The sequence below is a fragment of the Anolis sagrei genome, chromosome 11, assembly GCF_037176765.1.
Source record: "Anolis sagrei isolate rAnoSag1 chromosome 11, rAnoSag1.mat, whole genome shotgun sequence".
Lineage (NCBI taxonomy): Eukaryota > Metazoa > Chordata > Lepidosauria > Squamata > Dactyloidae > Anolis > Anolis sagrei.
Window position 1 is genome coordinate 16,914,960 of NC_090031.1, and position 14,255 is coordinate 16,929,214.

General features: G+C 46.4%; 2 protein-coding genes across 3 annotated transcripts in view; both read left to right on the top strand.

The window, feature by feature from the left end:
- Positions 1–3,317, top strand: part of SLC27A4 (solute carrier family 27 member 4) — a 55,566-nt gene extending 52,249 nt beyond the window's left edge. For both annotated transcript variants that reach the window (XM_067471961.1, XM_067471962.1), the window contains one exon: positions 1,569–3,317. In XM_067471961.1, the coding sequence (XP_067328062.1) occupies positions 1,569–1,726 (158 nt within the window). In that variant the 3' untranslated portion in view covers positions 1,727–3,317. The remainder of the gene's footprint in view (positions 1–1,568) is intronic.
- A 10,429-nt stretch (positions 3,318–13,746) lies between these two features.
- The window catches only part of URM1 (ubiquitin related modifier 1), a 29,902-nt gene continuing 29,393 nt past the window's right edge, over positions 13,747–14,255 (top strand). The window contains exon 1 of the mRNA XM_060757165.2: positions 13,747–13,849. Coding sequence (XP_060613148.2) covers positions 13,815–13,849 — 35 coding nt within the window. The 5' untranslated portion in view covers positions 13,747–13,814. The remainder of the gene's footprint in view (positions 13,850–14,255) is intronic.

Genomic DNA, 14,255 nt, shown 5'->3' on the forward strand with positions numbered 1-14,255 from the left:
CGTCCATCTATCCTTCCATCTTTCTATCTGTCCACCCATCCATCTATTTATCCATCCATCCATCCATCCATCCATCCATCCATGTAACCATCCATCCATCCATGTAACCATCTATTCCTCAACCCTTCCTTCCTTCCTTCCTTCCTTCCTTCCTTCCTTCCTTCCTTCCTTCCTTCCATCCATCCATCCATCCATCCATCCATCCTTCTATCCAACCATCCATCTGTTTATCTATCCATCCATTTATCCTTCCATCTATCTGTCTGCCTATCTATCCCTCCATCTATCTATTTATCTATTTATCTATCCATCCATCCATCCTTCCATGTATCCATCCATGTATCCATCCATCTATTTATCTATCCCTCCCTCTATCTATCTATCCATCCCTCCCCCCCTCCCTCCCTCCCTCTATCCATCCATCCATCTATGTTCCTGCAGATCTTTCTATCAATCTATCTACCTTCTTGTAGATCTATCTATCCATCCATCCATCCATCCACAGTCCAAGCAGCCCCGACAGATGGCCATCCAGCCTTTGTATAATAACAATAATTCAGCCATATTATCCTAGAGTTGGAGGAAACCACATGGGCCACATCTAGTCCAACCCCCTGCCATGCAGGAAAAGCACAGTCAAAGCAGCCCCAACAGATGACCACCCAACCTCTGTATAGTAATAACAGTAGTAATACAACCATAGTATCCTGGAGTTGGAAGAGACCACATGGGCCATCTTGTCCAAGCCTCTGCCATGCAGGAAAAGCACAGTCAAAGCAGCCCTGACAGATGACCATCCAGCCTTTGTATAATAATAATAATAGTAGTAGTAATACAACCATAGTATCCTGGAGTTGGAAGAGACCACATGGGCCATCTAGTCCAACCCCTTGACATTCAGGAAAAGCACAGTCAAAGCAGCCTCAACAGATGACCATCCAGCCTCTGCATAATAATAATAATAATAGTAATAATACAGCCATAGTATCCTGGAGTTGGAAGAGACCACCTGGGCCATCTAGTCTAACCCCCTTCCCATGCAGGAAAAGCACAGTCAAAGCAGCCCCAACAGATGGCTATCTAACCTCTGTTTAAAAGCCTCCAAAGGAGCTTCCAGGAGATTCTGAGGCAGAGAGTTCCACTGTTGAACAGCTTAGGAAATTCTTCCTAAAATTCAGGTGGGATCTCCTTGCCCGTTGTTTGAATCCATGGTTCCAGGATAGCAGAAAGGATATTTCAGCATGGCTCTCATCAGAGGCTAGATGACCATCTGTTGGGAATGCTTTGTCTGTGCTTTTCCTGCATAGTGGAATGGGGTTGGACTAGATGGCTTTTGGGGGTCTCGTCCTAGGATTGTAGAGCAGGCATGGGCAAACTTGGGCCCTCAAAGTGTTTTGGACTACAACTCCCTTCCCTCAATGTTCCCTCAACGTTCTCCTTCCCTCAACGTTCCCTCAACGTCTTCTCTTTCCTCAACGGTCTCAGGTCTTTAAGAGGGAGAAGGGGAAGTGAGCGTGGCACCCCTCACCAGTCTTTCTTTTCCCTTCTTTCCTCAAAATGCCAACCAGGCACCTTCAAGTTCCAGAAGATGGACCTGCGCAAGGAGGGCTACGACCCCAAAGTGGTGAAGGACCGGCTGTATTTCCTGGAGCCGAGGCTGGGCCGGTACTTGCCTCTCGACCAGGAGGCCTACCAGCGGATCCAGTCCGGACAAGCCAAATTGTAATTGGGTGGACGGATGGAGAGACCACTTTTGGAGACTGGGACCTCCTTCCTGGGCTTGCGATCGGAGGGAAGGAAACCCAGAACGATTGGGAGGCCGGACAGAAGACAACAGAGAACAAGGCGCCGCTTTGGCTCCTTGTTTACATTGCAATCGGACCAAGGACCTACGCCTGGGGGTATCTTTTCTTCTTTTTCGGGATGGGACACACACACACGTTTGCATACCAAAGCATAGAAAATACATTGGCTTTGTTTTATACTCCATCATCGGAACTGCAATGGCGATATTTTGCCAAAATTGAAAGCTCTCTTCCCATCCGCCTAGTTCCCTGCACTGCTCTGTTTCACCTCTAGAGGGTGCCATGGTGCTTTCGGATAGGCATGGATTGCTTCCTTTCCATTTTTCGACCACGCAGGGAAAGAAAGTGGCAATGTTTTCTTTCCTTTTTCTTTAAGGGGAAGCCTTCTATCCCCTGTTCTGGCTGCTAAAATCCTCTCCTTGGTTGTGTTGACCATGTGGGGAGGGCTGGGAACTGATCCGCCAACGACTCTTCTGCTTTTTTTCCCCGGGGACGCTCTTCTTTTCTACTTTCGTAACTGGACATTCCTTTCTATTTCTCTTTATTTTATTTTTTTGGGTAATTTATTGCGAGGGTCTTTTTCTTAAGAGAACAAAAATATTTTGCTGCAAGCTGGTTAATTCCCTATACAGTGTTCCCTCACTTATCGCGGGTGTTATGTTTCAAAACCACCCGCGAAAAGTGAAAAACCGCAAAAATCCGCTATATTTATTTTAATATTTAAACAATATTTTAGTAGTTATACGCTATTTAAAGTCTTTATAAACCCTCCCCACACACTTATCCTTGAATGTGGCAGCCTCTCCATAGAGAAAAACACTCTTACGTCCATAGCACTTCTGAAATTTATCAAACCAGCCCTTTTCGGGAGTGAATTTGCCTGATTTGGTGGGAGAACCAGTCGACGCACGAGATTGTTGTTTTACCAAGTACCGTAAAAACCCGTGAAACAGCATAAATACCACGATAAATATTTTACATTAACCGCAAAACAGCAAGTCTGTGAAAAGTGAAAAAACCGCAAAGTAGCGAGGGACCACAATAATAATAATAGTAATAAATATTATTATTATTATTATTATTATTATTATTAACTTTATTTATACCCCGCTAACATCTCCCGAAGGACTCGGTGCGGCTTACAAAAGTCTAAGGCCCTCAATAACACAACAGCATAACAAATACAACAATAAAACTCATAATAATAATAATACAGGATGCTTGTTAGGGATTCCTCATCTTTGGAAGAAGAAGGGGAGCAGGGAAGTGCTCAGGAATTGGAGGGAGAAGAAGAGTCAGACGAGGAGTGTTTGAAAGTGCCCACATTTCTAGAGAGAAGAAAAGAGACAGAGCACAGATGGCGTTCAGCTGGTATAGCTGCTAAAAACGCTGAACTAATTGGGAGACACCCTAGCACATTTTGTACATTTTTCTCTGGTGTCATCGATCAGAGCAGCAATTTAAGGGCATGCATTGCCCAATACTGGGTGGTCTGCCTTTTTTTTTTGTTTAGTTGTGTCAGGAGCACCTTGAGAAACTTCAAGTTGCTTCTGGTGTGAGAGAATTGGCCGTCTGCAAGGACGTTGCCCAGGGGATGCCCAGATGTTTTATCAACCTTGTGGAAGGCTTCTCTCATGTCCCTGCATGATGAGCTGGATAGAGGGAGCTCATCCGCGCTCTCCCCGGATTCGAACCTGCGACCTGTCGGTCTTCAGTCCTGCCGGCACAGGGGTTTAACCCACTGTGCCACCAGGGGTTCCTGGTCTGCCGTTGCCTGCTATAAACAGACTTGTGCAACTGTCAATGGGTTAAAAGCCAATGGATGGACTTGGGAGGCCATGCACTCCATTGCGACCCCCATCTATCTATACTTCCATCTATCTATTTATTTATCTATCTATCCCTCTATCCTTCCATCTTTCTATACTTCCATCTATCTATCTATCTATCTATCTATCTATCTATCTATCTATCTATCTATCTATTTATCTATCCATCCATCCATCCATCCATCCTTCCATCTATCTATACTTCCATCTATCAATTTATCTATCCATCCATCCATCTATCCTTCCATCTTTCTATCCATCTGCAAAACAGCGAGTTCGCCAAAAGCAAACCGCGAAGTAGTGAGAGAACACTGTATTCCTGGGTCTTCTAAGGATGCAAAAAGGGAAGTATTGTTGTGTCTTCACTGCTACCTGATTCATGGATGATGCACATGTTTTTTTTTCCTTTTGGTGCAAATGACCCTGTCGTTTTCAGGTAGTTCTGCAGATGCAATGAAGGGCTGTGTTTGCAAGAGCAGTATGGTACAAACAGTTCCATATCTGCATATCCGCCGTTTCAAAACGTGTTTTCAAATAGAACAAAATGATATTCCCAGTCTCGCTAACACCTTCGTCCTCCATTGACGGACATTCCCTTGAATGTGCCGAGAGCCAAGATGGTCCACCTACATCCATGATGGATCTGGACCAAACTTGGCACAAATACTCAATATGCCCAAATGTAAACACTGGTGGAGTTTGAGGAAAATAGAGATTGGCATTTGGGAGTTATAGTTGCTGGGATTTATAGTTTACCTACAATCAAAGAGCATTCTGAACTCCACCAACGATGGAATTGAAGCAAATTTGGCACACAGAACTCCCGCAACCCACAGAAAATACTGGAAGGGTTTGGTGGGCATTGACTTTGAGTTTTAGAGTTATATTTCACCTACATCTCGAGTGCAGTATGGACTCAAATAATGATGTATCTGGACCAAACTTGGCACAAATACCCAATATGCCCAAATGTGAACACTGGTGGAGTTTGGGGGAAATAGACCTTGACATTTGGGAGTTGTAATTGCTGGGATTTATAGTTTACCTACTATAAATCCCAGCAACTCCACCAACGATGGAACTCCACCAACGATGGAATTGAACCAAATTTGGCACACAGAACTCCCATGACCAACAGAAAATACTGGAAGGTTTTGGTGGCAATTGACTTTGAGTTTTAGAGTTATAGTTCACATCTCGAGTGCACTATGGACTCAAATAATGATGTATCTGGACCAAACTTGGCACAAATACCCAATATGCCCAAATGTGAACACTGGTGGAGTTTGGAGAAAATAGACCTTGACATTTGGGAGTTGTAATTGCTGGGATTTATAGTTCAGCTCCAATCAAAGAGCATTCTGAATCCCACCAATGATACTGTTGGGCCAAACTTCCTACACAGAACCCCCATGGCCAACAGAAAATAGTGTTTTCTTGTGGTCTTTGGCGACCCCTCTGACACCCCCTCATGACCCCCCCGCCCCAGGGTTGAGAAACACTGTCTTGTCACAAAAATTTAATATGCAGATTTGAGAAATGTGAATTTAAAAATATGTGTGGGAATGAATGAAAGAATGGAAAATGAATGAATGAGTGGAGCTAATAATTTTGGAGACACCAATTCTAAAAGACCAAGGCCTGCAATGACTAACAACCTGCTTACTGGAATTGTAATTAAAAGTTGCTAATAAGAACAAAAAAGTAAACTCTGATAAGGACCGTGACAATGGTTCTTTCAAGTTAAGAGAAATGCTTGCAACCTTCCTTATGGAAGTCAACACAAGCCTTATGTTTGTCAACACCGATCAAGAAGAGTCAACATCTGACCAGGAAACTAAGATGGAGCCAGGATGGAAGACATCTATCATTCATTCACAACTTTGGGATGACATCAGCAGAATATTTCTATTAAAGACTCAACCTAATAATGCTCAAATTGTGGCAGACCTGAGGAGTCTGGTTCACCCACCAAGCTCTGCTCCATGGGAAGGAGAGGCGCAATCGTTTGGCTCTCCAGATGTTGTCCTTGTCCCAGCTCATGGAGAGGGATGCTGGGAGTTCCCACACACATCTGGAGGACTATGTGACCTCTGCTTCTTTTCTAGAAGTCATTTCCGGTGGCCAAGATCCAGAAAGACGTAACCAAAACGGGCCAAAAAGATGAACAAAGACGGTGCAATATTATGGATCTTTCTAAAGCTGCTCCCGCTTGAAAGGGTTCCTGCCATGGCGCCCATCCTGCTGGATCGTGGTTGAGGATGCTTGGAGATCGAGCCTCCTTTACGGATCCGGATGGTGGCAAGGACTCCTTCTCTTGTTTTCTTTATGTATGTGTGTGTGTGCATAGGGCGGGGAGGGTATGGCCTCTTATTTGTAAGCAATGCTTTGTTTTTCAACATCTCAGGGAACGCAGTGCTGTTTGTTCATGGCGTCTCGGTGTGTAATGCGTATCCGTCTCTGGAGGGAGAGGAGAAGGTGTGCTTTGAACTCCAACCAATGAATCGTCTCCTTTTCCAACATGGCGGCCGGGGGGTGGGGGGGCGGGACTTGCGCTTTGCCTCCAACGCTTTCTCATCCCGCATCGCACCACGTTTTCCGTTTGGTCCAGATGTAACCGCTTGTACATTCTTGTGCTGGAGTTAGGGAACACAATGGGATCTTCACGACTAATAAAAGAAGATTTCGATTTTTTGCTTGCGGGTCGAATGCTTTGTACTCTGTGGGTATGCTTTTGAAGTTGTGTCCTGCGTCTGGCTCTTCGCTCTGTGGTTTGGTTTAAGTGCAGTGACTACTTCACTTCACTTCACTTTATTTATTTATTTATTTATTATTCGAACTGATATGCCGCCACTCCCCTGGGGCTTGGAGCGGCTTACAAGAATGGCTAAAATCTAACAAAATTTAAAAGCAATTTAAAACAATTTAAAAACAGCGATATCAAACATTAAAAGCCTGTCGAAACAGGTATGTCTTACATGGCCATGCGGAAAGCTGGTAAGTCCCGCAAGGCACGGACTTCAGGTGGCAGAGTATTCCAGAGTGATGGTGCCACTGCTGTGAAGGCTCTGCGTCTGGTTGCTCTTAGACGCAAGGTCTTGACACTGGGGATTTCCAACAATTCTTGGTCCTCAGAACGGAGAGATCTCTGGGGTTGGTAGGGGGTGAGGCGGTCCCTCAGGTACATCGGCCCCAGACCATGCAAGGCCTTAAAGGTGAGTACCATCACTTTGAAAGTGATCTGGTGCTCAATTGGTAACCAATGCAGCTGTAGTAAGATTGGTGTTATGTGGCATCTCATTGGAATTCCCGCAAGAAGCCAAGCAGTTGCATTTTGTACCAACTTGAGCTTCCGGATCACCGACAGAGGAAGGCCAATGTAGAGGGCATTACAGTAGTCCAGTCTTGAGATGACTGTGGCCTGGATCACTGTAGCTAGGTCGTCCCTGGACAGGGAGGGGGCCAGCTGTCTAGCCTGCAGCAGATGAAAAAAAGCGGTTCTGCTAACGGCGGAGACCTGGGCCTCCATCGTCAGCAGAGGGTCCAAAAGGACTCCCAGACTCTTGACCAATGATGATGGGCGTAGCGCCTTGCCATCCAGGGTAGGCAGCTGGATGTCCCCACTGCCCGGTCGACCCAGCCATAGGATCTCCGTCTTTGCTGGATTCACCCTCAACCTGCTGGCACGCAGCCATCCAGTAACGGCCTCGAGGCACTGATGGAAATAATCGGGTACAGAGTCCGGTCAGCTTTCCATCTTCAGCACCAGCTGAGTGTCATCGGCGTACTGATAACACTCAAGCCCAAAACCTCGAACCAGCTGAGCAAGTGGTCGCATATAGATGTTAAGCAACAGAGAGGAGAGAATGGCCCCCTGAGGAACCCCACAAGATAGAGAGGACCTCTCAGAGACCAGGCCTCCCCTCTCCACTCGCTGTCCACGGTTGTGAAGAAAGGAGGGCAGCCAGTTTAAAGCTGTCCCCAATTCCAGAAACAGCAAGGCGGTGGGTCAAAAGATTGTGGTCGACTGTGTCAAATGCTGCTATGAGATCCAATAACATAAGCAGCGCCGACCCGCCCGGGTCCAGCTGGCATCAAAGGTGATCTGTGATGGAGACCAGCACAGTCTCTGTCCCGTGCCCTGCACGGAAACCGGACTGGAAGGGATTTCTTAATGAGTTGCTCTCCACCAAGGTGCTCCGAGCGACTTGCCATCTAAAATAGCATTTCACAATAAAAAAAAAACATTCAACAGTGACTATTTGGCAAATTAGATCTGATTACTTAAATGCACAACCAAACAGCCAAGTCTTGAGTGCCTTTACAAAAGGTCGCAACTCCAACATTGCTCTAACGTATGGAGGCAATGAGTTCCACAGAATTGGAGCATAGGTCGAAAAAGCTCTATGCTTTGTAGCTTCCAGGTGTACCTCCCAGGAGATTTTCCTGGGTGGATCGAGGTGACCACTGATGGAGAAAAGGAATGAGGCGGTCTCTAAGATACAAAGGTCCTTGGCCATTTTGAGCTCTAAATGTCAGGATCAGTATCTTGTAAGAGATCTGATGTTCTATTGGTAGCCAATGCAGTTGTTGCCGAATCGGTGTAATATGGGATCTTATAGATGATCCCGCTAGCAGCCTGGCCGCTGCATTTTGGACCATCCGAATCTTCTGGGTTGTTGACTTCGGAAGGCCGGCATATAAGACGTTGCAATAGTCCAACCTCGTGGTGACTGTTGCGTGGATTACTGTTGCCAATACTTCTACCAAAAGGTAGGATGCCAATTTCCTTGCCTGGCAAAGATGAAAGAAGGCCTGCTTACTTATGGCAGTGATCTGGGCCTCCATCGTCAGCGATGAGTCCAACACAACCCCTAGGCTTTTAACAGTGGCAGAGCTTCCCCATCGAAATCAGGCAGAGACTGGATTAATTCTGGCGGCTGGCCGGGCCAGAGTATCTCAGTTTTAGCAGGATTCATTTTGAGTTTGCTCGCTCGCAGCCAACTCATCACTGCTTCCAAACACAGCCTAAAGTTCTCAGGAATCGCGGTTGTCCCAGGTTCGAGACGCAAGAGTAGCTGGGTATCATCTGCATACTGGTAGCACTCTAGGCCAAAGCTCCGCACCAGTCCAGCAAGTAGCCAGACGTAGATATTAAACAACAGGGCGAGAGGATAGCACCCTGGGGAACTCCACAGCAAAGGCAGGAGCTCTCAGAGCTTTGGCCTGACCACTCCACCCTCTGTCTCCGGTCCTGGAGGAACAAATTGAACCATTTCAGGGCTAAACCTCGTACACCAGACAGAGCCAATCGATGAATCAGCAAGTCATGGTCCACGGTGTCAAATGCAGCTGTGAGGTCCAAGAGTACCAATAGCGCTGATCCACCTCCGTCTAATTGACGACGAATTTCGTCAGTAATAGCTACCAAGACAGTCTCTGTCCCATGACCTGAACGAAAGCCTGATTGAAAGGGGTCCAAACCCGGTCTCATCTAAGAATTGCTGTAGCTGCCCCACCACTGTCCGTTCAATCACCTTGCCCAAAAACAGAAGGTTTGAAACTGTGGAGGCATTACTTTTCGTTCAACCCTCAAAGAATTGCAACATGCATGATGTTTGACTGCAAACTTTCTTCCCATCTGAAATGTATAGAAAGCTCCCACGTTCAGCTCCATTCAGGTATCCTGGGCTTTTCTCTATCATTTCAGGGAAAGGGAATTCTCCTGGAATGATCGAGTAAAGTGTTTGAATTCTCCCACGTTTCAGATGCTTTGCTGGGCCTCTTTCCAGTTCCTTCCCTTTGCACTCTCCTTCCCTCCCTTTTTTTTCCTTTCCGTCTTTTTTGCAGAGTTCCTGTTTTTTCCATGGGATGCTTTTTGAGCCGGAAAGACCTTGCGCGCCCTGGTCGCAGGAGCCATTTATTAGCCGCGCAACCAGAAGGGAAGGCGGCGGAGAGGAGCCATCCAAGTGGCCTCTGATGCAGCCACAATGAGAGGCCAAGCTGCTTTTGAGGATCACTTTCAGCCGTTCTGGAGGTTAAACGCCTGTTTAGAGGCCCCTATTGAAGGCCCAGACGGGGGTCTGGCATTGTTTGAACACCCTCCTGCTTTGTTTGGCTGTGAATTGGGACACACATACACACACACCGCTCGCAAACCCCCTCCCCTTGCCTTCCCCAGGTCAAACAGAAGAGAGCCAGGGATGGGCCGTAATGACATACAGCCCTCTCGGGTGGTTGGTTGCTTGGGCTCCGGCTTTCTTTGAGCAGCAGTTTAACCCAAGCTCCGAGGCCTGGCCTCCACCTCACTGATCTCTGCTTGACACCCCATTAGCACATGAATGGGATCCAAAGAGCTTTAACTCCCCCTGACCTCCCTTCCCTGGCCCCACAGCACCCCTCTCTCTCGATCCCTATGCAAAACACAGAGGCTGGAGGGAAATCAAACAAAGCTGCTGGGACCAGGCCCCCTTCCTTCCATTGTCACGGCTCCCAACGGTCGCCCTCCCGGATCCGGAACACTCTTGGGCGTTTGACTTGGCAAACGGGCCGGGACGTTTGGGGCGACTTCTGAGTGCTTTATTGGGAAAGAATTGGATCCTTTGCATAGGGCAAAATGTCTCCACACAGAGCCAAATAAGTTGTATGTGTGTTAACAATACAATGTTCCCTCACTTTTTGCGGGGGTTACCTTTCAGGACCTCCTGGAATAAGTGAAAACCCGCAATGTAGGGACGTGTTGAGATTAATTTCACAATTCAGCAGCAGATCAGTTGCAGAACTTCAGCGCTTTCCAGTAACTTCTTTCTGCACAGTATTTTCAGTCAACTGCTCCCGCAAACTGCAGTCACTCTGGAACTCTTTTACAGGCACTTGAGCACATGCCTGGCAATTGTCAGTTTTACCATTGTTTTCCCCCCAGTCTAGATGACATTACAAACTTATCACAGCACACAGTTATATCTTGTCTTAGCAGACAGGTTATTTTAATCAATTGATTAAAATAACCTGTCTGCTAAGACAAGATATAACTGTGTGCTGTGGTAAGTTTGTAATGTCATCTAGACTGGGGGGAAAACAATGGCAATCAGAGATTGCTATGTATAGAATTGTATATAAGGAAGTAATGTAGAGTGTATATTCTCTCCTTGTGCTGTGATGCTGTTCGTCGAAGGCTCTATGTAATTACATAGAGCCTTCGACGAACAGCATCACAGCACAAGGAGAAAGAATACACTCTACATGACTTCCTTATATACAATTCTATACATAGCAATCTCTGATTGGTTCCCAACTCATTAATATAACTCAAACCCAGGATTACATGATTCACAATCACCTGGACTAGGCCAGAACACATTCCCCAAATGAAGTTCTATATACAGTTAATGCATGACTCAGCATTTCCAATAGAAGCCTATTAGCAGTGCATGACTCGGCTATATTACATTACAATACATTGTAAAACCTGACAGGACGCTATATTTATTTTAATATTTATACATTATATACCACTGATCTGCTGAACTTGCTGACCAAAAGGTTGGCAGTTTGAATCCGGGAGTGGGGTGAGCTGCTGTTAGCCCCAGTTCCTGCCAACCCAGCAGCTGGAAAACATGAAAATGTGAGTAGATCAATAGGTACCACTCCGGTGAGAAGGTAACGGCGCTCCATGCAATCATGCCGGCCACATGACTTTGCAGGCTTCTACAGACAACGCCGGCTCTTTATGGCCATATAGGAGCCCTTGGTGACGCAGCGGGCTAAACCACTGAGCTGCTGAAGTTACTGACAAAAAGGTTGGCAGTTCGAATCTGGGAGTGGGGTGAGCTCCCACTATTAGCCCCAGCTCCTAGCAACCTAGCAGTTCCAAAATATGAAAATGTGGGTAGATCAATAGGTACCACTCCTGCGGGAAGGTAATAGTGCTCCTTGCAGTCATGTTGGCCACATGACCTAGGGCGGCATCTACGGACAATGCAGGCTCTTTGGCTTTATGGCCATACAGGAGCTCCTGGTGGTGCAGTGGGTTAAAGCATTGAGCTGCTGATCTTGCTGACCAAAAGGTTGACAGTTCGAATCCAGGAGCGGGGTGAGCTCCCACTATTAGCCCCAGCTCCTGCCAACCTAGCAGTTTGAAAACCTGAAAATGTGGGTAGATCAATAGGTATAACTCCTGCAGGAAGGTAATGGCACTCCATGCAGTCCTGCCAGTGGCCACATGACTTAGGAGGCATCTATGGGCAACGCCGGCTCTGGCTTACAAATGGAGATGAGCACCAACCCCCACGACTGGACTTAATGTCAAGGGAGAAACCTTTACCTTTACTTTATGGCCATGTTCCGGCAGCATTCTCTTCTGATGTTTCACCTACATCTGTGGCGAATGGCATCTTTCGAGGTCTCTTGGTGGTGAGACAAGTGGAGTGTATGTATTTGTGTATATATTTGTGGAATAACATCCAGGGTGGGAGAAACCATGAAAATGAACAAAATCTGGTTACCAGTATTAAAAAAAAAAACAGAATCAAGACAGTAAATAAATAACACCACTCAGAAACAGGGGAAGTCCAGACAGCAAACAATGAAGTGCCACTGGGTTGTTGTGGATTTTCCGGGCTGTATGGCCATGTTCCAGAAGCATTCTCTCCTATGGCAGGTGATGCAGGCGAAACATCAGGAGAGAATGCTTCTGGAACATGACCATACCGCCTGGAAAATCCACAACAACCCAGTGATTCTGGCCATGAAAGCCTACAACAATACATGAAATCAAGTGCCAGTTAACACCTCCTAAACAAAGGATGCCTCCAGGCACAACAGCCAAGCTACCTCTATGCAGATACCCTCACTGATTGACTTTGCAGCTGCAAGGCTACTAAATGCTTGCTTCAAACAGACATGGGTTCTTTCTCCCACCATGGACATTTCACAGATAATATATACACACACACTTCACTTGCTTCATTTCCAACAGACCTCTGAACAAGCCTCTGAGGATGCTTGCCACAGATGCAGGTGAAACGTCAGGAGAAGATGCTACTGGAACATGGTAACACAGCCTGAAAAGTGCACAGCAACCCAAAGTCACAAATCCTACCCACGAGCCTGGTATCAAAACTCAGACCCCACTCTTCTGACTAAAGAGAACAAACATGAGCCTCCCAGATGTTCCTATATCACAACTCCCATTAACTCCAGGGCCAGCTAATACCTCCCAACAAAGGATTCTCTCAGGCAGGAACAGGGGCGGCTCAACCCATTACGCAAAGTAAGCATTTGCAGTATAGTTGATATTGCCCAGAGGCTCTCTTGAGGCGCTCTTGGGGGAAAATAGACCTTGACATATGCGAGTTGTAGTCACCTACAATCAAAGAGCATTCTGAACTCCACTAATGATGGAATTGAACCAAATATGGCACACAGAACTCCCACGACGAACAGGAAATATATATCAGTGATTGGTTGGGGTGGGGGTGGAGGGTTGTGCCAAAATACTGTTTGCTTAAAATTATCTAGGGCCGCCTCTGGACAGGAAGCAGCCAGGCCTTGAAGCTGCAAGGCCATTCAATGCTGATCAAGATGGTCTGTGGCAACATTCACACTTGCCTCCAACAGACAAGAGTCTTTCTCCCACCCTGGACATTATTCCACAGGAAAATATATAAACCCAATTTTCCTAGTTTCCAACTGACTTCACAACCTCTGGGGAAGCCTGCCATAGATGCAGGCGAAATGTCAGGAGAGAATGCTTCTTGAACATGACCAGACAGCCTGGAAAACTCACAGCAACCCAATATATTGAGTTGCCAATATAGAATTATATTTATTTATATCCCAAAGGAGGCCCAAAGTGGCTTAACATCAAGCATTAGCACACTATTATTATTATTATTATTATTATTAGATATCATATTTTATATCTGTTTTCTACTTTTCTGGGTGGTTAATATTTGAGGGAAAATAGTAGTAAGGAGCAAAGGTTTTAACAATAGATCAACTTTTTCCTGAGATGTGAAGCCAAAACTGCCTTAGAGAGGTCCTCTCTTTCCTGCAGACTCTCTTGCACTTTGCTCTGCGCATGCGCCTTGCAGGGCCTCACGCTTCTCGTCGCCAGGCAACGCCGGATGTGAGGCGAGCGCGTGCTTCTGGTGTGGGCAGAGCCGTTCCCTTAAGCAAGATGGCGGCGCCCGTCTCCCTTCAGCTGGAGTTTGGGTAAGAGAAGCGCTGAGGAGAAATTGTTTCAAGTAAAAGGTGGAGTTTCTTTCGGGAAAGTTTCAAGCGGGTTCTGGGGGAGTTCGGGGGGGGGGGGTTGTTTGCGAGCGTGAGCCAATGGAGAAACGTTTGAGGAGGCCCAAATGGAAAAAGGTGGGGAAATGAGGCCTAGAATCATAGAATCCTAGAGTTGGAAGGAAAAAAAAATCTATAGACCAATCTCCCTGTTGTGCCACCTCTACAAAGTTCTGGAGAGACTTATTTTGCATAGAATTACGGAAAATATAGACCTCTGTCTGATCCCACAGCAAGCTGGCTCCAGGAAAGGCAAAAGCTGCACATTGCAAGTGCTGAACCTGACTCAGCACATAGAAGATGGCTTTGAAAGGCAGCAGACCACAGGAGC